Here is a 25,133-nt window from a genome sequence, read left to right on the forward strand (position 1 = left end):
TGACTGACATCTACAGAAATAAAAAAGACCTCTAGAGGTTTGATAAATATAGCCAGTATGGCACTGATTTCAGACTTTACAACTGTAACAACTGGTTTCCAAGAAGGCTATTCTGTGTCCAAAATGGGAGCTTTCCAGGAAACACTTATTGCAAGAAAAGCCAACAGACTGAACCCAGTAGAGCATTATCCTTTGTTGCCAACTCTGAAAAAAGGAGTTATAATAGTAGCAACACTCTTACTAATGAGTCCTCTGAGGCTACAAGTTCTGGAGGATTTTATTGGTAGACAAAGATTACTTGCACGTGCTATACACATTTAGTAGATTTAAAGCCCTTTTTTTCTAAAAAAAAGAAACTATCATCAGATAACACCTATGTTAACTAATCACACAATAAGTACAATGTACAAAAAACCAATACTTATCGCTTTACTAGAAAGGCAGCATTAGCCTCTACCATCTTAAAACTGACAAGACAGTTACAATATCCAGAAAGAAGTCACCACCAGCATCAATTCCAGATGAAAAAACATCTGGGATTAAAAAGAAAAAAAAAGCCCAAACAAATCCAAAATAGAGCCACTTCCTTTCCGCCCAACATATCATAGTATATGTTTATATACTCATTTCTCCAAACTCTACCCTTCAATAGCCTCTAGCATTTTAATTTTAAAAAATTTGATGAGAAAGCTGACTACACATGCACAGAAAGCTATGAAACCCCAAAATCTGTTGCGAACAGTACAATGAAAATTGTCTTGCTATTTAAGAGAGGCTGCAGTAGAAATCTTTTGGCCTTGCAAGGTCCTGCACCTGGGACGAGGCAATCCCAAGCACAAACACAGGCTGGGTGATGAGTGGACTGAGAGCAGCCCTGAGGAGAATGGCTTGAGGGTGCTGGTGGATGAAAAAAATGAATACGAGTCAACAATGGGGTGTGCCATCACTTTGATACCTTGAAAAGTACTTGTTACCCAAACATGGATTTTGGCATCTAAAATTCTGATCTCCAAGGCCAAAGCAGGAGCTCAGCAGCACTTCCATGCATCAAAGTGTGTCTACACTGTACTACAGTATATCCTAAACAGAAGTACCCAGAGCTAGCTAAAATCTAGCTAACCTTAGAAACCACTGCTACTTATGACACCATGAAGAAATTATGAAAAAGTGACAGAGTGGACATTATTTATAACAAATGAGAAACACAGGACTCTTCCTCAAAGGTATGAACTCCACTCAGCCATATGAATAGCAACTGAATATGCTGAGGCACTAAAACTCGGAAGCATACATAGATCTGTAGTAACTTAAGGAAACAATACCCATGTATTTAAAAGTATAACCATTCTCACTTTTTCACCAGCAGGAATATTAAAGCACAGGGAAAGCTAAGACTGCCAAAGTTCAGACAAGAAAACTGCTAGACTGGAGCACTAGGTTCCTACTGTATCTGAATCACAAAAAGAAAGGGAACAGCACTGTAGCAATTTTCTGGTGCACAGTATAATTTAAATCTAAAAGTCTAAAGATGTTCTTACATAAAGTAAATCTGAAATACTTTTATTAAGTTTCCATTAACAGTAACATGTCATCTATTTTTTTACTACTGGCAGTATTACATTACTGCAGTTTTATCCAATTCTGGTATTACTATGCGACTTACATGCTTACAGAAATACTTATTTCTATACTTCATCCTATAGCCTCTCTTTCCCAATGTAGACTCAACAAAATCCTGTCAGTTGGCACTAAGAGTTGCTCTGGGACAAGACTAGTAAGAAGGTGCCAAAAAACCCCATAAAAATTCCAAAACAAAACAAAGAACACACATATGCACATAGCTACACAGACACTCCCTCTTCACTGTGATGAAGAGAACTGATGCACTACTATCTCTGCTACACCAGAATTTTGGAAGAATTTTGAATTTTAGGCCAGATCACCAAACAGACAGCTGAATACCAGATATATACTCAAGGCCTGGCTTGTGGTTTGAAGCCAAAGAATACACACACATTCAAGAGGACAGGACCCCAACCCCAGTACATTTATTTAGCAAAAATAATGCATTATCTATCTAAGCGATGCAAATAGAAGGTCCAAAACCTGGATCTCTGAATTCTGTAAAATAATTGCCATATCTCTAGGTCTTAGTGTACTTCATGTGGAGATAGCTTATGGAAGTTCACTATTCTCTCTACTCCATGCTCTCACATCTGTATTCATCACTGAGAAAGAAGGAAAAAGGCAGAGGGGGGTGTGGGGGGTGTGGGGGGTGTCAAATACCCAGCAGGCCATAACCTTCAAGTGCACATTAAATTTTTTTGAAAAACACTACTTTTAAGATAAAAATCAACATGCAGATCAACCATATCACTAATTGAGATGTAAAACAAGGTGGGTTTTTATCTCCCAGGAGTTTTAAGTCATAAACCAAAAATTAAATATAAAAACCTGAGAAGATCTGACATTTGTTAGCTGAGAGACTTGAAACTGGCAGTTAAGAATCAAGATTCAGCTTGAAATGCCTGTCACTAAATATATCAATTGGTGCTCAGAGCTTAGAAAAGACAAATCAGAAAAAAAAAAAAATTCTCTACAATACTTTTAAGGCCAGACTCACTACTGAGATACCTCAGCTCTATGTCTCTCACTCCTGATAAGTAAGACTCACATCACCAGACAGTTTAGTCAACAGCAGCCCCATCTCTGGAAAGTGTGATGTGTTTCTCAACAGGACTCTGGATTTTGTAGAAAAGCATTTTTCTGAATCATCCATTGAATCCTTGGACACATAATGCACAGTACTTCAAGCTTTTAATTTCAGTATGCCTAAAACTCAGTGAAAACTTACAATGGATAGTTACTGTTATTACTATTACCAAGTACTGTTATACCGATCAAGACAGTCTTGAATGAAAGCTGAGCTTCATTGGGATAGCTCCTAAGGTAGCCTATCTATTAATATTATTCTATGGAAAATACCAAGTATACCAGATACGCTGTTAACTACATGGATTGAAATTCCTTTGCCTGCTTACCGTATGATGCAAAGAAACACTATTTCTGAGCATCCTACAGAATAATAAGATCCATTCAGTCAAAACAGCTAAACAGCAGCTGTCCTGGAATCCAGTTTTAAAGCCAAGATGAAAGTAGGAGACGACTGTTTGAAAGGAAATTTGATAGTTATAAGTCATTTTTCATCTGCTGAGAACACAGATGTAAATTGTATAAATGTGCCCACTTTAAAATACAAGCATTTGTGGAATATGGTGCTAACCACAGATGAGCCTTGTATCCTTCTGAATGGAGTGAGTTACATCTACCACTTCCTCAGTCGAGCATCCTCTCCTGAGAAGAGAAGCAACACTTGCTTCATGCGATACTGAACAGAATATGATAGCATTACTCTGTCACTTTATTGATGTGAGTCCAACAGGCTATAAGGCACTTCAGTGTCTTCCCACTCTATCCTTTACTTTTGAAACATACTGAACTGGCTCTTGTGTACTTGTGTTTGTATTTAACATCCTGTATACTCCTGTATGTTCCCCAACTTCTTTCAGTGAAAGGAAAACTAAGCTACCCTTCATCAGGACATGTGTTCTTAGGGAAAACACAGTCCAGAGGAAATGGCCAAGAAAAACAAACCACAGTAACCAACACTTGAACTGAGCACCAGCAAAGCTAATAATTGAAAAGCTCTTGTTCCCACAAAATTACATTAAAACCCCACTAAAACATTGCTGCTTGTGAGACAACAAGCTGGTAAAAGAGAACATTAAATGGGCCTCAAATATGTATATAACTCGGTATGGTTAATTAAAAAACCCAAACAAATCCATGCTTTGTGGAAAGCGGTAATTTTTTTTTATGTTTCTGAAGTTTCAAAACCAATATCCCCAGAAAATTGTGTCATACCTATATATCCACAGAACATGTTTACAATCATAGTGTCAGATTTACCTTCTCTATTGCTCAGACAATACTTTCCAAAACGTATATAATAAAAATGTCTTCTAAACATGAGAAGGAACCACTCTTCATTCTCTCAGTCCTTTATCTCTCTTCAGACTAACAACAGCAACAGGTAATACTATATTTTTTTTTTTTGTGAAATAACCATCAGCTGGTTGGGAAAGCTGCTTAGTTTTGGTTTTGTTTAATATTGCTACTTAATTAACCATCTACTTAATATTTCACTTTCAGCCATCAATTTTTTTAAAAATTGTTTCTCAGTTTCCTAGTGTCACAATTTCCCACATATTTTTCTCTATAACGTTCATAAGTCTCATCTCCAAAAACAGTACACCCATCATCAATCCACATAAATTCATAGAGACTCTGTCACTTGCTACTGTAGTAGCATATCAAAGAACTATGCATTCAGACGTTGAGTGCAGTCTACACCAAACAAGCACCCAAGGATGAAATCTGGTTATGAAAGCAACCAAGAAGAAATCTTCTCAAGTGAACAAGACAAAAAACAAGATTTGTTAAAAAGCAAGAGGAAGCAGAGTCTGGAATATTGTCCACATAAGCTGCCAAAACCCCAAATTTTCAATGATGCAAGAAATATCAAGTATTCCATAACTAAATGGTTAATTATGAAGGAAAAAAAAAAAAAAAAAAAAAAAAGATGAAAAACCATGAGAAAAAAAATAGCAAAATGCTTTAAGCACTTCCATAGTACACTGTGCTTTGTCAAAAAAAAATTATATGCACAGAGTGTATTTATACACTCTACACACCAGCTCTGATAGAAAATTGAAATACCAAGAAAAATAAATCAGAATTTTAAGATGATCACCTCCATTACAAAGTTTTTCCTTCAGATGCACCCTCATTTGAGTAAGACCCCACACCTGCACTTCCAGGTATCCTATAATACTTCAATGCCTTTTTACGAGAATTTACCTTTCCACACTTCCAGAAGAGTGAGAGAAAATCATGTGACAAAGATGTGGCCTTCCTCCTCTTCTACGCACTCATCTATTTACCCCCAATTCTATTCCACAGTTCATGCATCTTCTCAGTCTGTCCCTTGTGTCCTCACCCTTGTAAGGGTAAGTAATTGGAGTTACCAATTTTCTTCTCACACCCAAAACATGTGCTACGCTAATCTCTCTAATCCATGTTCTATCTTTCTTCGGTGAATTGAATGTGCTAGCTAATGGTTTCCATTTAAATTCCCATCCTGTAAAAATTTTCTTATGACACTTACAACATCCTCTCCAAATCAGAACTCAGAACCACAGGATCTCATTCACAGGCATTCATCTTCTGCCACTTGGCTTTGACGTGTTATTTCACAGCTACTGTAGTGGCAGACTGATCTAAATTTTCTTGACTCTCAAGTCCTAAGTTGAGGCATGGGATGTCTCCAACATTTTTGCAGCTGACCTTACATTCCTTTCTATTCTTCCAACAGCATATGTATAAAAGCCTCAGAACATACTTGAAATAGACAACTGGAAGAAGCCACCTGATCACAGGCTCTGTTACTTACAGGGTGCTTTAAACAGCAGTATCTGTTGGAGTGCCAATACAGCTGGGAAAGCAATTCAAGAGAGTTCCTGAGTGTCTTGGTAATAATTTCTTGATGCAGTTGCTCAAAAAGCCACCTAGGACAAACTCTCTGCTGAATCTGTTTTCTCACAAGAAAGAATTGGATGGGGATGTGAAGACCAAGATCAGTCTTGGCTGCAGCAACTATGACAAAGAGCAGAATTTAAAATCCTGAGACAAGTAAGCAGGACAAAAGGTAGAATTACAGCCCTGGAATTCAGGAGAGCAGACTTTGGCTTCTTTTAAGATCTGTGTAGCAGCTTCCCACCAGAGACTGCTCTGCAGGGCAAAGAGACCCAGAAAAGCCAGCTGATCTTCAACAACAACCTCTTAAAAGCACAGGAACCTTCCAATCAGACCCAAGCATGGCAGAAGGCCAGCAGAGATCAAACAACTGCCACATGCAATCAAACACAAGTACACAAAAGCTGGATGCAGACACTGGCTGCCTGCGAAGAATACCAGTACATTGACCAAGTGTACAGGGATGAAGCTTGGAAATCCAAAGCTCAGCTGGAATTGAAACTACTGAGAGCTGTGAAGAACAACAAAACGGGCTTCAGTTCACTTGCAGCGAAATACTGAGGAAATAAGCAAGTCCAGCATAGTCATCCAGGTGAATGGTGACTGGGCTGGAGCACACAACATGTAAAGGGAGATTCAGAAAACAGAGTTCTTTCAGCTTAAGAGAAGGCAGTAGGGAGATCTTTTTCATGTCTTCAATAACGTAATGGGAATGCATTCTTCCTGGTGCATAACAGGGTAAAAAAGGCAACAGACAAGTTGCAACATGGGAAAGTGTGATCTGACCATGCTTATGGTGAAGACTTGTAATCTGAATACTAGAACAGATGTCCAGAAAGGCTTAGAAATACTAAAAACTCAACCTGACAAGGCCCTGAGCAATCTGATATACCTGGAGCTGCTTTGAGAAGGGGGTTGTGCTAGATGACCTCCACAGGTGTCTCTCAAAACAGTTTATCTTACAAGTATGAAAACTCCCCAAAAATAGAGCCAGATATCTTAAAACCTTCTGTGTTAGTCCTGGAAAACACCTGGGAGCCTTGTTTTATAATCAGTTCTTTAAAAAAAAGCAAGAACAAACAATGCACATACCACTTCTTAACATCACAGTTCTCTTACTAAAGGTGGGAGAGTTAAAGAATTTCTCTAATGCTTTTTAAAGTCAAGAAAACTGAATTGTACCCTAGCCATAAATACCTGCTCACTAGTGGCTCACCTGGAGGATGAACAAAACAAGCTTCAAAAATCTGTCACAGAATCATAGAATGGCAGGAGTTGGAAGGGACCTCTGGAGACCATCTAGTCCAACTCCCCCACCAAAGCAGGTTCACCTAGAGCAGGTCACACAGGAACGCATCCAGGCAGGTTTTGACTATCTCCAGACTCCACAAGCTCCCTGGGCAGCCTGTTCCAGTGCTCTGTCATCCTCAGAGGAAAGAAGTTCCTCCTCAAGTTCAAGCGGAACTTCCTGTGCTCTAGCTTGTCTTGGTGCTGCGCACCACTGAGAAGAGCCTGGCCCCCTGTCAATGTGGCCTGTCCAGCCCCACAATTACTGCCATCATGAAAATCTTAAGTCTTAGGAAGAACCTTGTCATTCCTTCAAGCTCCATATACCACGGACCAATTTCAAAGATCCATACATATATCGTAGCGAAGCCAGTGAAACCCCATGACATCTTTTCCTGCTTTTGGTTAGATTTTGGAAGTAGATAGCTTGGAACTTACCTTATGTTTATGGACTGAAGGAACAAGCTGTGTTACGTATTTGATTTTTCTTTATCAGTAACAATTCATTATCGCACATCACAGAAATGTTTTAAAGTTAGAAGTAATTACAAATAATTAATTTAAAAGTGTTTCCCATTAACAGGAAGAGAGTATATTCCTAGCATTCACAGCAAAACCTAGGAATCAGGATTTGATCTGAATTCTAAATCTGCCATTGAGCCACTTCTGGCATAAAAGCTGCCACAGAATATGGTTAATTACTGTCAGATCATGGACAGGACTACAAACTCAGAACCTATTGACCTTTGTTTAGAGGCTGACTACCTATAGTCAAAGCTACAGTAGTAGAAGATGCTTTTTATTACTAAACTTTCCTAATCCTGGGAAAACGAAAATTTCTTTACTATGATGCATTTGGAGTGATGGTGTACATAAATATTTGCAAAGACAGACTCCAAATCCTAAGTTAATACTGGAATGTTGTGTCTGGGACAGAATGAGTTTTCTAGAATGACCTAAGAGTTGCAGGGTTGGCCAATAGTACAGAACAGAAGTCATCAGATCTGTTTTTTGGCTAGAGAGGATGCTCCGTTCCCAGAGTTCACAAGTAATCATAACCTCTTTTTTTTTTTTTTTTTTTTTTTAGTACCCATTGGAATTGTTTGCATCATGGTGACTCGCAGGTCCCAGCTGAGACTCAAGCCTTATTTTCCTAGATGCTTACAAACATGGCAAGAATAAGAAAGCAGCAATTCCCAAATGCAGCAACACAATTAAAAAAAAAAAAACAACATGATGGATCGAGTGCTTAGTAAGGTTTATCATGTATTTGCCAAAGCTTGAGTTTTCCCAATAAATCCTACCATGCGTCAAATACTGCTACTACTAGTTGAAGGATACAGAAAGATTTTAATGAGGATAAAGACTCTCAAAATTAACAACACTCAACTGCGCAATCAAAAGCAAAATGAAATTCTGTATGAGGTTAGCCAAAAATCCTGTGTGAAAGCCCACACTATTCTGTGGTTAGCCTTGATTTCTTGTGTTAATACAGTGAACGGCTGTTGATGGTTGACTCCATAAAATTTCATTTCCTTTGAGGTACAAGCTCCTCTCAGCAGGCACTGTGCTTTGACCTGCTATGATTTCTAGATTACCAGTGTTTAAACGACTATGTTTTACTACAAGCTACAATGCTTAACTTTCGTGCTTGTATTTTTGCACTTTATATATGCTTTGATTTTTTTTTTCTTTACCTCCACTACTCATCAGAGATGAGTTGCATTAAATTGACCAAAATATTTATAAAACACATAGGCTAACACTGGATCATCTGGCACGGGTTTTGTACATATATCCTATTCCCTGCTTCATGTATAATTTTTTAAATACTGTTCTAAATGTTATTAGGTGATCTTTAAGGTCCCTTCCAACCCATACTATTCTATGATATGACTCTATGATAATCGGTAACAGTAGTACAAGCGAACTGCTCAAGATTCCCTGTAATCTGCAACACTGTGGTTCAACCAGCCAGCCAGGCAATTCAGTCTGAAAGAATGAATGCCTGTACATCTGGGAGTAAGGATGTTTCATGGTTAATCCCAGCTCTCTGATTTTCAGCCAGAGCCTGTGGAAATCCTTTGCTTGTGACTCCATTTTACCATCTGTTTTGCAGAGAAATTTAATTGCAGAGACATGTTCCAAGATTTAGTTATTAGTTGTAAAACACTTCAACAAAGTTATTAAGCTTAATAAGCTTGGAAATGCCTAGTGCTACACTACTCCACTTCCTCCAATGCTTCGAACAGTCAGTACCTGACTATTTTGGAATTATATAAAGCTTTTATTATCTTGCCCCTACCTCTGTACTTGCAGAAGGTGGTGGATGTTTGTCTTGTTACTTACGAAGCAAAAACACCTTGTTGAAATGTTGTGGATAGCTCTGAAGCTAGATGGGCCATGTCAGTCTGTTCTATTTTCTAACATCTCTTCTCTGCCTGAAGCATTTGTCCTTCTGCTCTCTAAGATTAACACTGCTGGAAACAGCCACTGAGAAAAGCAAGCATCACCCATTGCTTTATGAAAGGGTGGTTACTTGGTAGTAAAAAGGCTGTTTGACCCCAACAGGCATCATCTGCACGGAGATTCCTGCATCCTAGAGAAAAAAAATCAGAGTATTTTTCCCACAGTGGGCTGGGGGGGGGGGGGGGGGGGGGGGGGGGGCGGGGGGGGGTGTGAACTAATACTAAACTTTTCTTTGGTCCACAGTCAAAATTATGACAAATTTAATGCAAAAGAATACCTTTATGCTGATACCCGTTAGGCTTATGCAAAGCCCACGAAACCGGCGGAGCAGCGCGGTGGCTCAGGTGTGCCCCAACACACAGAGAGACAGCAGTGCTGCCTGGCGCCACCGCCACAGCTCTAGTGCCCAGGAAACTGCACGGAGAAAGTATTTCCTTCTCCTTTCACTAAAAATCATGTTGTATAAGCAGGATTTTGTAATTATTACTCTGGAATTGAGGGACTGTGAAGACGAGGCACCCAGGCCCTGAACCTCACACCAGAATTTGTGTTGGCTGCTGCTCGCCAGGGTCAGCGTTCCCCAGACCCTCACAGCGGAGAGGCGGAGCGGCGAGGCTTTTGTTCTCTCACGCCCAGGTGCTACGGCCGTGAGAATCCGGTTAACCGCGTGGTTTCACAAGGTTTCCCCGAAGGGCAGTAACACGCACTTCGAGCACACACCACCGCGCATGAGCGCGAACACCGCCGCACGTATTACAGAGGGGCAGGCTTGTGCCAAGCCAGCACGAGCAGCATCCGCGGGGGCCGCCCGCCGCCCGGTACAGCCCGGGACCCGGGACGCTCCACACCTCACGACGACGCCAGCCCCGTGGGCAACCCCCCCTCCGCCCCGCCCGTAGCCGGCTCCGCGCAGGCGGCTCAACTGCCGCCGCGAGCGACAGGACGAACCGCCCTCCCCCCCCCCCCCCAGCGGCCAATAAGAGGACGAGAGGAAACGCCTGCAGCCAACAGGAGCGCGGGGCTGCCGGGAGAGGCGGTGCCGGGGCGGGGGCCTTAATGGCGCGGCCCGAAGGTCTTCAGAGCGGGCAGGGGCGAGAGAGGGCCCACTTCAGGCGGGGGCGGTTTGAAGTTAAAGCTGGCATTGGCCCGCGCCTTCAACCCTGAGCGATCCCACGTTCCCTCTCCCCACCGCATGGTCACATGCAGGTAACGCGGCTGCAGGCTGGCAGCTTCGCAGCCCTGGACCTGCCCAAGCGCAAGCAGTGCAGGCAGGGAAGGGAGCTGGGCTGCCAGAGGGCGGGGTGGAAAGCAGGTCACTGCAGCTACAGAGCCAGCCTTTTCTGGAAGAGAGAGAGAGATCAAGGGTGAGACCAGTAAAGAAACTGCTCTCACGTTCTTTTTTTGCTGTCCATTCTGTGCCTGCTCACACCACTAAGAACCAGGGATGTCAGCAGTCGGCATGGGCTTGACTTAGGCCTGATCACAGAGGTAGCTTCTGGTTGTGCGCCCTCTCAGCAAGTTAGATAGAGCCCAAAGGACAGAGTTCAGTTTCTTTGTCATTGTGAGATGGACCTTTGGGCATATGAAGTGCCTTATGTTTCAGGAAAAGTGAACACAACTGCTTCAACGTTTACTCTTCTATTTCAAAAGTTAACAAAGTGATGATTCCTATTGGCTTGTTTCTGCCTTCAGTCATCAACCTCCACCAAGTAATCCACAGCCTTGACTCTGAAAACCCCTTCCACACCATGCTGTTAAGAGGCAGAGTAGCAAGAAAGATTTGATGATGCACTGGAAAGGGCACATAAGTTTTCACCGTGCGCCAAAGGGAAGCAAGGCAGTGATACTGAAGCAGAACACCATTCAATGCCTCCATGGTCTTACAGACCTGAAGCCTAGCTCCCACTGCAGCTGAACATAAACCAGGTTTTAGATGTAGAGGCAGAATTTACAAGATCTCACAGAGGTTATATGAGAAGTGTAACTAGACTAATAGGGCTAAGATTTAAACCTAGGTAAAAGCATGCTTCTTGCTGGGTTTTTGCATTAAAGCAGCAAGGGGGTTTGGAAGCTACGAATTTTGTTTCAAGAGTAATGAAGAACATTCACTCAGGGGCCCGCTTTCCTGTTTCAAAACAAAGCCAAGACAGGTTGCTATGCAGCATGTATCACTGTTTGATTGTGTAGCCAGGTGATGAGACCAACCTCAGTTTTCAATTTTTAGCTTCAAAAGCGTATGTGAAGTCACTCACCTGTGAATTCAGCTAATGGTACTGTGTCATTATTTAGATCAACCACTTCTCCAGCAAATCAGAGAATCTAGAAAATACATAACCTTCTCTACATCTTTACATGCTGAAGCAGGTTAGAGCCAATGCCATAGAAGTTGGCAGTGCACTTTTGTCCTGGTTTGGCTGGGGTAGAATCATAGCCCAGCCATGCCAGGTAGGCTCAAGTCAGCCAGCACAGCTGACCCGAGTTAACCACAGGTATAGCCCATTCCTTAATGTCATGGGCATTATAAAGGGGGAAGGTTTGCTGAGAAGAGAGCTCCTGTGGGGTTCCTTCTGCTCCTCCTCTGGCTTCTCCCAAGGACTGCTCTTCGGTCAACTGTGGCAACTGGACATTCATTTGGCAGAGTATATCTCTGTTGGTATTGGTGGTGTTTTCATTAAATCTGTTGCACTTCCGTCCATGTGTCTGCTCTCCTTTCCCCCGATTCCTCTCCCTGGCTGGTGAGGGGTCACCAGGTGATAGAGTGACTGTTACAGTTTAGACTCGGGTACAGGCTAAGCATAGACAACTTTTAACGAGAGCTCCCTTTCTACTGGCCTCCAAACATCACTCAAGGCCTAGATTTAAATGCATGGAAAAAACTTCAACAAGTATTTAGTAAATTAAGATATATAGTAGAGATCTGAATTAATAGAGGTTAATTTTCAAATAAAAAAATGCTCAAGTCACCCAGCTACTCTGTGAAACATCAGAATTGATGAGGTTTAAAAGTTCTTCAGTGGTTCTAAGTATCATTCAATATGAGAAAACAACTTGCTGTTTCTCATTACGCTCTTAAAATGTTGATTTTTCAACTAGTTTGTAGCTGAACATACATCAGTGGAGTTAAGGCCAAACGTGTCTTGCTTACAAGCAGCTCTGCACCTGAATCTTCCAAGTTATCTTCCCAATGTATTTCCTCATATCCCAGTGGACTACCATTTTGAGGGAGAAAGAGGAGTTAAACAGTCCTTTGCTGTATTCAGACACAAAACAAATTGCGTATGTAATAGGAACAAGTTCTCAGATACTCATGTTCCAGCTTAAACATACCCCATATTGCAGATAGGTCTGCATTGTCTGGTTAAGTCATGACAAATTTTAGAGAGTGAAAAAAGGTTTATTTTTCTTATGCAACCATCACTGTTCCTAACACCAGCAGCAGCAAACATTCCCCCTAAGAACAAAACACTTGTCTCCTTACACCAGACACCTGAATGGCCTTAAGTTCTACTCATGGTCCTATGCAAATTCCACAATGAAGGTCAGTATCAGATGTGTGCAATAAGCATGTTCATGTATCAGAACTATTTTCAGCACATTTACCTGTTGAAACTATGAACATTATTATTTCCTATCCCCCACCAATAAAAAAAGGCTTTGTTAGACAAGACAGTTGTATTGAATCCACTTCCTTTTATTGCAGTGACATCCCCCTGGTACAAAGTATTAACTGCAATAATTACGTTAAAACATTAGAAAAGCATTTGTGTGTGACAGTTACAGTACAGTATCAAATCTTACATCTTCAAACCAAGTGGGCCATTACCCGCTAACACGCAAATCTTTAAATTATTTTTCAGTTATTTTTAAATATGTAATGTCAGAAAAAGCATATAAAAAGAATGTATGTAAAAAGGAAACCTAAATACAAATATAAGTGAACAAATAAATAATTGATTTTTTCCAGCTATTACTCTTTCTAAATCCATACATAGAAACCTAATCTATAGAAGGTATGAATTGCCATGTATAAGTGATTTCATTTTTCAAGTAATTAATAACGATTGGAACATAACTAAATTTGGCGTCAAAAAAAGCAGAAGTTGGAGTGACTGCCACTAACTGAACACCTGTTGCAAACAATTACCATTAACTGTTGAAATTTTAGTGTAGCAAATAATCTTGAAACTTGACCTTGTGCCTAGCGTTAGTGGACTTCTGAGAGTGCATGTGAAAAGCATCCTATGTTATTTCACAGACATCACCTTAACTATCCCCATATGCATTTTTAGATACATTTTATATAATTTTATACACATATATGCATGTATACACACACTTCATTTGGTTTCTGTGTTACAGATCACAAGCAATGGTTTCCCGAATGGGCAAAAAACCTTTTAAATAAGTGTACCTGTGCACATTTTTTATTTTAGATAGCAGCACTAAGTCCATGTCTTACTGTCTGTCCATCTGTTCAAAATAATGTAACCCACAAAACAAGAAGAAATATGGTAATGATTCCATATTCACAATGTGACATCCTTATCCCCAAAAAACACTGTAAAACCTTTAATTGATACGTTGGTAAGTTTGATGCCCACCCCCTCACCTGGAAGGAAACAGCATTTTTACTGCAAACTGTCTTACAATGTTTATCATAACAAGCTGAGTTCATGCTGGCATCAGTTATCTCACACTTAGCAGCAAAACATGCATGTTTATCTTATTTTTCTTTAAAATTAAATGATTCAATAGTCTCTAATCCAATTGACAGAAACAGCAAGAAGATTTTTCGCCATTTACCAGGAACTTGAAAACAGTGTATACTGCACTGTGTAGAGTATTTTTATCTTTACTCACAACTTGAAACTCTATGTTGCCACACAATGATTATGCTTTGTCCTTCAAAAGGAAAAGTTACATTTCAATTTGATCTTGTATTTAGCATAAAAATACACCTTTTCTATGCATCCTAAAACGAAAGTCACTCAACCACTGGTAAACTGATCCAGTAGCATGTCGAATGCTAATATCAAAAGCTTGTGAAATGTTTTTAGGCAATCCTTTCTATCCAAAATATATTAGGAATTTAAAAACCAGTTCACATTACTAACCTTTATACAAAGGCTCAAGTGAAATTTCTTGTGTAGGTGTTCATAGTAGACTTAAATTATGAAATTTTCAAAATATACAATGAAAGGGCACACAAGATTGGCAGTTTCTTTATTGAACATAGAAAATGTATAAAGTAGGATGTATGGACTAGATCTAAACTGCTAGACGATCAAACCTGAGTATTATTTAATAAGACTAAATGTATTTTCTCACAACTGAATGAATTGACCTAAAAACATCTCCCCTAGTAACTAGTGGTCCTTTTAACCATTTGTTGAAAAATGTGAGAGAACTGTAGCTTTTACATTTCCTATTGGATAGCAAGATTCCACATAGTGTTTACTGTTTTCTGTTAGATAGCATCACATTGCTTATATTATCCCCATTCAAGCCTTAAGTTGAGTTTTGTTTTAAAGTAAGTTGAAAGTGACACCAAAACATAATAGGCCAAGAACTAGGACAGGTCTTTTTCTTTTCTTCTAATTTGTAGTATGATAAAAAGCCTCAGCCAGTAAGATGAATTTGGTTTCATATTAGAGCTAAGACTGACCAGTACCCTTCACCAAGGTAGCTAATGTTTGCTGTGTGTCTCAGACTAGTGCCGAAGTAGTACACATCGCCAAATTTGACAAAAGGATCCTCTCTGCTAGTAGAATTAGTTTTATTTTAAGTGTTACAACATTCAGTAGCACGAACTTTTGACAATAACATCAGGAATTTGTTTTAGTTCAACTGACCTGCCCCAATTCTCACCTTTAAATCTAACAGATATAATAATAAAAAAAAACCACCCAAAACTTTCTGACAATAGAAAACATACAGTACTAAGAACTAATAGCTCAATGGAAGACTGAAAAGCAGCATTTATTTTTCTTGTAATATGGAAGAGACTAGGAACTAAAGGAAGTCTGATCTAAACTCTTAGTTGAAGGCAGATTTTGACATTCTATATAAATTTACAAAATAGGATGTATGGATGAGATTTGGTTAATTTCAGAAGGCACCTCAAGGCTAAAAGGCTTTTATAAATCTATAATCCTTTCATTGATCAAAAATAAAACATTTTATTGCTGCTATTCAAGTAGCAAAGAAAAAGCTTGTCATGTTCTTCAGTCTAACAAGGAATCCTCCCCCATTAAGCAAGATTAAATTACAGAAAATACAGAATAAAACTGAAGATGTCACAACTTTTGAAATACAGTGACTTTCCTTGTGTGCTTTCAAGTCAGTGAAATAGTGAAAGAAGAGTCACTTTTTGCCTTTGTGATGTTAATAAACTATAGACCACGTCAGTCACTCTCCCTGGGGCACTGAAGTACCATTTCACCATAGCTGTCCCATGTGCAGTACTTTTAGGAATAGAAGGTAAGAACACTCTGATGATTCCCACGGACAAGGAGAATTGGTGGCAGATCTTTAGAAAGAGCTTCTAACCAGGCCATGTACAGTGCACTTGAAACCGCACCTTTTCGTGCAACTGGCAAACTCCTACAATTCACAAAGAAAAAAAAGCATTCAACAGTTAGGAAAAAAACCTGGTGGAGTACCAGGCATATCGTATGAATATGAAAGCATGATTCTGCAAATAGGCAGATATTGTCAAATTGCCTAACCTTTTTAGGTTTCGTTTTCTTTCCTCAGAATTCAGTTAATGAGTTGAGATGATCTGAATGATTATCTCAAATCTAATGATCTCAAACACCACAGGACTTTACATCTATTCACCCCTCACTTTTGGCCTGTTACCACCATTTTGTATTCAGGTAGCTTCATGGAGAATTCTACTCAGTTAAAGACAGTTTCTTGAAAGACTCTAAGATTTTTAAAATACAGCTTTTTTGTACAATGTCAGGTTGGTGCAGTCTAGTATTCCTTCTCAGAATCCTACCAAAACATGCCATACTCTTTTCTTTTGAAAAAACTACTGTAAGTCTATTTGCTGTACTCAAACTTCACTTGCAGTAGTACTTCATGGAGCTCTGAAGCAGGCTCCTAAACAAAAACACAGCAAAGAAACCTACAATCTGCATTCTGGTTGTTTACACCAAAATTAATTCCATGGAAATCTATCATCAGGATATTGGCCTACCTTTATCTAGAGAGATTTCCTAGAAAAAGAACTGAAAGGAAGGACCTGAAAGAGGGGGGAATAGTTGCATGTGGGAGAGGAAGGAATGTGAGAATCCTGAGCCGCACTACAAATGTGGAGGAAATAACCTAAAGGAGCATATCCAGAATCACGGAACTACACAGACCATTTTTCATTCATCAGTATAGCAGGTCCATACTTCTAGTAAATACTTTCAGCACTGAAACCTCCCTTGACTATTTCTGTACTTTAATGCCAAGGCACAGGCTTCTTCCTAACCTGTATTTACATATATTTATATTTCAAATTCAGTTCTGTATCAATTAGGGCAACAGTACAAATCATTTACTTACATGACAATTATGTTAGCTGTACTTGAATGTTCTTTCAGCAACTCATTTAGCCTAATCTGGCGATAAGTCTGTAATTAAAGTGAAACTTGTTAGGAAGATCTTTTATATAAAACTACAAAAAGTTCATTTAGTCAAGAAAAATTAAAAATTTACAATCGATTAGTATGAGTCATTTATAGAAAGCATGTACTTCCACCTCAGTTTGGCAACTTGTTCACTTTTCTGAAATACCCCTGGTTGCAAAGCTAGGAAAGAATAAAGCAGTAAGCTTAAAAATGTGCAAATAAGCCAAGTACCAGGAAAGCTAAATTTAAGATAGTTATTTCAATAATGATACCATCCTCCATAGCTTCTGGAAGCAAGAGCCCTTTATGCTCCCTTCAAGGTGCTTTTAACTATGTACTATAAGCTCATAGTGAGCAGGTCTTACAGAAGCGAAGCCCCATCTTCATTTGGAAAGCCTGTCTCCATAGTGGGCCTCCCATTTTTTTACTACCCTATCATCAGTAATTTTCAGTTCTCTTTTTCCTCAGTAATTTTCAGTTCTCTTACGTAAATTGTTATGTAATTTATTTTTTTAAAAAACAACCTTCAGTGCAGAACGATTCAGCATTCCCATTTCTCTACTGCAAATCCTCACACAAGTTTTAAACACCCAGACAGGAAAAAGAAGATAAGGGTGGAATATATACTCAGGACTATCTTGAAGAACTTCAGATAACAGAAACTTTAACCAGTCTTTCTTTAGATACTTGTCTGTATCTGCATCCTGTTACAGGACACTACCCAAGCATTCCCCATAGAAGCACTTGAGAAGGAATATCTCTGATGTCTCTATAGTGCACAATTGCCTGGGAAAAATGTCAAACTTTTAATTGCTCCTTAACACCACAATTAGATGTGGTATATTTTGGTTTTCTTTAATAATGAAGCAAAAAAATATTAGTTTGGTCCATAAAAAGACCAACAGCTGAATATAGACTATTCTATTCTATATTAACTGCTGAGACACTGCAAGAAGGCATTTTTAGCCCGCCCACCACAGAATGCAAAACAGGTTTGTTTTTTTTTTTTTTTGTGAACCGTCTGAATGGTTTTAGATGCTGCTTTCCATCAGCAATTCAAATAAACAGCTATGGAAGAGAGAGAATAACAAGAATTAACTCATTGATATCACACCCACAAATGCAGTAGGAGAAAACAGTTTAAAAACATTTAATGTAACACTAAAGAATACAGAACCTTTGTTTTGTAAAGTTCAAGTTCATGATCTGTTATCCTCCACGGCTCATCATCCCTCATTTTATCTACAACTTCTTGTTCTTTATCATCTTCATGAAGTCGGAAGGGCTCTATCATTTCTTCAAAAGCTGCAATACTGGAACAATTAAGTGAACAGTCATATTATAACAGATATGAGCCTATATGTCAGCAATAACTTTCATGGTATCAGAAAGTAAGTTTTATTACCATGTAAAAATAAAGGGAACTGAATTTTTTTCACTGCAAATTGCAGCTAGAACATCAGCTATTTGTATACACAAACATTATAATACAACAGGGACATCTGTAGGAGCTTTCCCTGTTCATCATGCAACTAAATATAAAGTTTTAGCCAGTTAAAAAAACCAACCAACTCTTGCTAGAGTGGAAGAATACTACCTTTGAAAATGTATGGCAACTAACAGTAGCTTCTTCAGAATTAAATTTGAAAGACAATGAATTTGTATGTCACACAAAAAACCCCTCAGCTATCAAGGCTCACGCTAGTGCCATTAAGATTTTGGCTTTGATATTTTTAGTTTGCTTCTTTTTAATCTTTCCAATACAGTCTCAGAGCCACATTCAAATGCAAATAACCACAGCCATCTTGTTTTGTCTTCCTGCTGCGCTTGTTAGAGTATGAGGTGTTTCTTTCACTTGAACTTTACCAAGAACTTTGAAAGAAAGCCTTCTGAAGACCAAAGAGGCATTCACATCTACTAGAAAGAACAACTTACATTACCCTGCTTTCTCTACCCACGTTAGGATACTTGAACAGCAAGCAAAGGCAGTCACAAGTTATGAAAGTAACTTGTCCTAGAATAGTCACAGCATGTGGAGATGTAACAAAAACAAGTAAGATTTTTAGTGGAACATACTGAAATGTATGCCTTACATCCAATGAAATAACTGCATTTTGATGCTATTTGAATGGGTTTTTTATAAAGATGACAAGGTACTGCCAGTCTTCTGTGGTTGCAAATTACCATATGGAAAGTTTAACAAACTTTAAGGAATACCTATTAGGATACGTTGTAATAGCAGTATGCGTAACGTTTTAGCTTCTGGCTAGTTAAACGCTCCCCTTAAGCCCATTTTCTAACCAAGATATTCCCATTCGTCCAGGAAACCCCCACACTACTGAAAAAGCATCTTTTTTTCTACCCTTGGTGGTCTATCACTGAAGTTAGCAGATACAATGACTTCAGCTTCATTAAAAGGGAAAACCAAGTGTGATCTGCTATTTTTTGGCTGAATAAAAAAATCCATAATTAACCATACTTTATTACGCAGCACAGCAACTGTTAAAAATAGATCACCTTCCTCCACTTAATTTACAGCTATTGTTAATGCCAACTGGTATCTTAGAAAGGTTTTGAGTATATAGTGGGGAATGTATCCAGAGAGATAGAAAAAAATGCTCTTAGAACAAGTAACTCATGGATCACCTCTATGAAAGAAAAATAATTCCCTGTAATTCTACGATCTCAACTTTCTATGCAGAAACGCGTGCTACCTCTAAGTTTACACATTTCACAGGCTCCCAGGAGCAAAGACATCCAAACCCATCAGAGTGCCAGTTCAGTTGCTTGATATATTCCATACATTTAAGAAAGATAATTAAAAAGCACAGTATAAAAGAATGCATATTAGCATCTTCCATTTACTTAAGTTGTAAAACAGTATTTCCTAATTTGCATGACATCAAATTATTCAGATACATGCATAGCCACGTAAAAGTTTTTTACAACTTCAACATCCTTGCACAGACTTGAAGGGAAAGGAGGACAGTAATTTTAGATTTATAAAGAATCAAGATATGCACTGAAAGCCATCTACAATTAGTACTTTTTAAACTTGAAAATCAGAAATATCACATGTATGATCATTCCTGTGTAAATTACAAGTCCAAGCAATTTAAAAAAGAAAAAATAAATCAAGCTATTTGAATACCACGCTTTGTTACATTATCTAAGACTCCAAGTAAGATAAAGACCATTTAACTTTTTGTAAGCATTTCTCTTTTTAAAGAAGACTGCTCCAGACAAATTGAATTTTTTTAAACTGTATTTTTCTAAATTTACTATTACAGTCAAGGGCCAGAGGTTTAAAACCCACATAATTCTGTGTTCTTGGATGTAGGAGTTATTGCTTAATTAGTTTCCTGCATTTTTATGAAACACTAGATGTCATAGGAACAACTCTACCAAAACTGTTATATAGGAAAGAATGAGGTATTCTAAATTCATGAAGAATTCAACTAACAAAAAAGTTGGTAGTTTTTTGAGACTTACTTTTCTTTCTTTGGCTTAGTATTAATATCCCCAAGAACCATAATGTCAGAGAAGTCAATCCGAAATTTGCTGAGCAAAGTAGCCATCCTGTATCAGAAAAACAAGCCTTTATGCATGATCAGATTTTTAATTATTTCACGGGGAAAACAGACAGATGTTTGGTAATAAGAACACTAGTTTAAGAAAAAAAAAGGCAACTTAAGTGTGGTAGGAAAAAAAGCCAACCAAGTTGACCTGGCATACAGCTATAAATCAACAACTTGCTTTGGAAGAAAAAAAACCCCAAAAACTCCAAAACCCAAAACATTTTAAAAACATACAACTAAGAGAAGAGCTCTCCCTTAAAGACAACCTCAGAAAACATTTGAAAAAGAAAACGTTAGTGTCAGATAATGCTGCAGAAAAATTAGTTTAAGTTGAGGTATCTCATCCAAACCAATCTGAGAGAAATGGAACTTTTTTTGGAGAAAGTGAATAGTGTATGATTACACCTCAAGCAAAGAACAGCTGAAAGAAGGTTACTAGGAAGATAAAGTAATCTACTGTGTAACATGCTCTACTAGTATTTGAAATGAAGTTTTTAAAGGTAAACTTACGCTCTTCTGTCATGATCAATCCTGTTTATTTTTCCACCAATGAACACTCTGATCTTACAGTCTTTCCACTTCTTCTTGGTTGTAAGGAGATATGGAATCAACAGTGTCAAACCTGCATTTTGATCAGAATTTGAGAATGATTCAGAAAACATAGCATTATGTTACTGTTTAATAGTATGGATTTGTAATCTATATATGAACTGACTGAAAGATGTCTATGGACAATTAATTCAAAATTAATTCAAAAATCACTTCAATAACTCTTTTTTTCAACATTTGATTTGAAGTATAAAGCACATTACCTCCATCATCAAAGAGCCACCAGACGTCAATATTGCTTTTGCCTTGTTTCTTTTGAAACTGAGTACTAGCGTCAAGAAGTCTTTGGTCAGCCAAGTTTAAAGGAGAAGATGGACTCTTTGAATCTGGAAAAAAGTATGATGAAATTTTGGTTTTGAACTGTTTTGCTTAATCACCCTGAAATTCATCAAATGCAACTTTTAAATACTTTGTGTTATCTCCAAGTTTAAATAAAAATTGTTTATTCCCCCCTAACCTGACTCCAAATTTTGATTGAATAGATATAAACTGAGCTATATTTAAGGAGTCCGCCAACTCGTATCTTCAGCAGTTAAAAGATTTAAGTCTCCAAGTCACTTAGCAGACATTTGCAAATAAAGGATCTGTAAGATCTGTCATTTGCCTGGACCATTTAACCAACCTTGCATACATACTTCAGCGCATTATGTCATACACTGTCACCAACTCTTGCATATGACAAAACACCCCTAAAAACATGTAGATACTAATTTACAAGTAAATACAATGTCCTAAGCACTTTTCTTCTTTCCTTAAATCCATTTTTCTTTAAGCATGTGGTGAAAATAAAAGCTAGTTCTGCATACTGGAATTTTATCTTTTGCAACAAGTACTGTTTTGCCTGTCCAAGGCTCTGAAGCACAAGATAGACTAATTTGCATAATCAAGTTATTTGATTTGCTGAGAAAAAGACAACAATGGATTTTCAAATAGATTAATACAGGTAAATATATTTTTTTAAAACTACAGAAAAAACTAACCCCATTCCCTCAACTAAAACCTCAGTTTGGACAAGATGCAGGAGTTTGATATTCATCTCAGTCTTTATTTTATTAGGAATTTTTAAATTTAGAGCACTTCTGTGATCTGTGACTGATTTACATCAATATACTACTTTACTGCACACTGGGACTTCTTCCAAACTGCCATCCTGTGCTTCAACATGTAATCTCACTTTCCATTATTAAAATGTAACAGCTTCTAGCTGTTGAAATTATGAAGAAAATGTCAAAAAAGTTAGATGAATCTTAGTCAAGGCAAAAGTATTTGCTTAACTCAGAAAAGTCTGAAATAAACCAGGAAGTGAAACTACTCAATTCATCTCTCAAAATGCTGTTTATTTGAATGACTACTTTGCATTATTTCAGATGTTAATCTCACTGAGTGGCTATATTATACCTTAATTTCCAAGCTATTGAACAATTCCAAACAACAGAGCAACAACTACAGCCTTAGAATATCTACTGAATAGACTGCAGGAGGACTTTCCACTATACCATTAGATAATATTTCCCTTACTCCTAAACCAAGTAAAGACCCAGACAAATACCTGAAACACAGAGAACTAAGCCAAGCTCCTGAACACATTTCAAGTGTTACTTAAGAACCGAAGTTTAAAACAAACAAAAAAACATCCCATATATATATGTATCTATATATGTCTTCAACATCTGTATCTTAGATATTCACAAGCCTTTCTCAGTAGCAACTTGTTTTGGGAATTTCCACAAAGTTGCATTTTTCCACAGCCTAATACCTAAAGATGAAGCACATTTCAAAGCAGCTATGAAGAAACAAATTAACATTGCATGGTTGATGTTTTCCTCTCTCTCATATATAAGCGTAGAAAGGAGTACAAAAGGAGAACTGAAATTAACGATGTGAAAGAATGATTTAACACAAAAAGATGGAAAATGCCTGCCTTTTTTCAACAGTGGTTGTGTTGGAGTCTTTCCATCCTCGTCCTCCTCTGGAAGATTTTTAAAGATACAAAATAAAAAGGTTAATTTTCTTTGTGATGTTCATGAAAACACTACTAGTGCATATAAAAAAAATTAGAAAATAAAGATGTAGAATGAAATGGATTTTCATACGAAGAAAAGCACACAAATGCAGTCTATCAGATCCAAAGAACTGTACTTTAAAAAAAAACCCCAACAGAATCACATTGCTCACTTAACTATTAAGTGACTTCAAGCTTTTACTTTAAAAAGAAGAGGAAAGTTGGTTACTGCCATGTCAAAGTATCCTGAATGATTTGTGTTTGTTAATATGCATGTAGTATTCTAGACTGAGGTGATCTTCATAAATTTAGCAGCTTTCATTCACACTTAATATATACATGTGTGGCACAACTCTCAAACAATTTTTAATGTCTGTCAAACTCATTTACAAAGAAAATCCATTGTAGGTCATTGTAAAATGTCTAGGTCCCTAATTAAAACAGGTGGTAGACATACTCGTAAGCTCTAAAACAAAGTACTTAAGTAATTAGACACCAATGGCTAGAAAAGCTTAACACACTTCTATTCCAGAGACACAAAAAACCCTTAAATAATTCCTTAATGAGAGGACAGAGGAACTGAAGAGTGAATGAGAGAGAGAAAGAGTGAGAAGTCAAATTTCATTGCTAACTAGCAAGTTACCTTTATGCAGAGTGGGAGTTCTTTCACTAGATGATGGAGCAAAAGCTATAGAAGTGTCTGTCTCAGCCTTCTTGCTATAATCCACTTTTACTATGACATCCTTGGTACATGGAGATTTTTCTTGGGATGACAGTAACTCCTCTGAGAAAGCAAAGAAACACATTATAAACCATTTAGTTGTTCCAAATCGTATCAATAGAGGTATGTGACTACACTGAGATGGTTCACAGTTGGTCAAACTCTACTGCAACTGTTATGCTATGGCAAAGGAGGAAAGAAGAAAAAACAAAAAAGCAGAAAACAACAACAAAAGATCTTTTATGAACTGCTTGAGAGTACAAAATAGCTCCTCCTCAGAGTAGAGCTGCAATTTCCTGCTACCTCCTCCACAGATTTTGGATGTTGATTGCATTACCACAGGCTAAACATAAAACAGAGCTATCCAATACTGAAGAAGTACAACCAGGAGGAAAAAAATTTACTTGGTGAAACATTTTCTGTTTCCACTCTTAACTCCAAAAGAAAGATGAGCCCTACACAAGGTCCAGACAAAGTTTGTCTCAGACAAGATTTTTTTCCCAGGTTTGGCTTCAGTAAAGCTACTTCGTAGCTGTCACAGTTAAAGCAACCTCACAGTCCCCAGTGGATACTATGGCTCTTCTGACACTTTCATGTTAAATTATCTGGTCTTCTCAGTAGTGCTGTTTCCGCACTGCAGGTTCACTCTTTGCCGTTCCTCATACTCCTTTACCCTCTCGATCAGTGACAGGCTCTCTGCCTCTCTCCAAATCCTAAGACATTCATATGTTTTCAGTGAAGAAACAATCCTCCCCTCTTTCAGGAGATGTCCCCCCACAAAGCTTGTATTACAAGCATTTTGCCTCATTGTAGCAATGTCGTATACAGCAAACTGTATAAACAAATTAGATATTATCCATTGAGTAAACAATTGCTGCCAAAGCTCACAGGCTTCCTTCACTGTTCTGCTTGAAATTTAACTAAAATTATACCATTTGTCTTAAAACAACTACCTAAAAGCATAACGAAATCTACATTGAAAATAGAAAACCTTTCCAAACTTGAGACAGGACTACTGCTGAGGTCTTTAAACTAGTGTGTGTAGAGGTTTGCAACCCACGCCAGATCCGTAGCATTCCTGGATCATGCAACACTTGCACTTTCATGATTTCTAGACTTGGCTCCCAAATACTTGATACCAGCTTGGCAGCCTCTTTAATTTGTTTCTCTAAAACAATAAATCCTTGGGAAGCAACTATATACAGCTTAAAAATACAGAAAGCTGAAACACCCAGAAAACCAAGTTCTAT

General features: G+C 38.1%; 1 protein-coding gene across 2 annotated transcripts in view; it reads right to left on the minus strand.

The window, feature by feature from the left end:
• Positions 1–12,995: 12,995 nt before the first annotated feature.
• SLC12A2 (solute carrier family 12 member 2) overlaps positions 12,996–25,133 on the minus strand; it is a 47,349-nt gene continuing 35,211 nt past the window's right edge. The window contains exons 19-26 of one of the 2 annotated variants that reach the window (XM_009949393.2): positions 23,806–23,946; positions 23,082–23,129; positions 21,364–21,486; positions 21,062–21,173; positions 20,466–20,552; positions 18,151–18,286; positions 16,909–16,976; positions 12,996–15,954 (exon numbers count right to left, since the gene is read on the minus strand). In XM_009949393.2, coding sequence (XP_009947695.2) covers positions 15,819–15,954; positions 16,909–16,976; positions 18,151–18,286; positions 20,466–20,552; positions 21,062–21,173; positions 21,364–21,486; positions 23,082–23,129; positions 23,806–23,946 — 851 coding nt within the window. In that variant the 3' untranslated portion in view covers positions 12,996–15,818. The remainder of the gene's footprint in view (positions 15,955–16,908; positions 16,977–18,150; positions 18,287–20,465; positions 20,553–21,061; positions 21,174–21,363; positions 21,487–23,081; positions 23,130–23,805; positions 23,947–25,133) is intronic. The other variant, XM_086479996.1, reaches the window with a different exon arrangement.

This window comes from Leptosomus discolor, chromosome Z (assembly GCF_034619465.1).
Source record: "Leptosomus discolor isolate bLepDis1 chromosome Z, bLepDis1.hap2, whole genome shotgun sequence".
Taxonomy (NCBI): domain Eukaryota; kingdom Metazoa; phylum Chordata; class Aves; order Leptosomiformes; family Leptosomidae; genus Leptosomus; species Leptosomus discolor.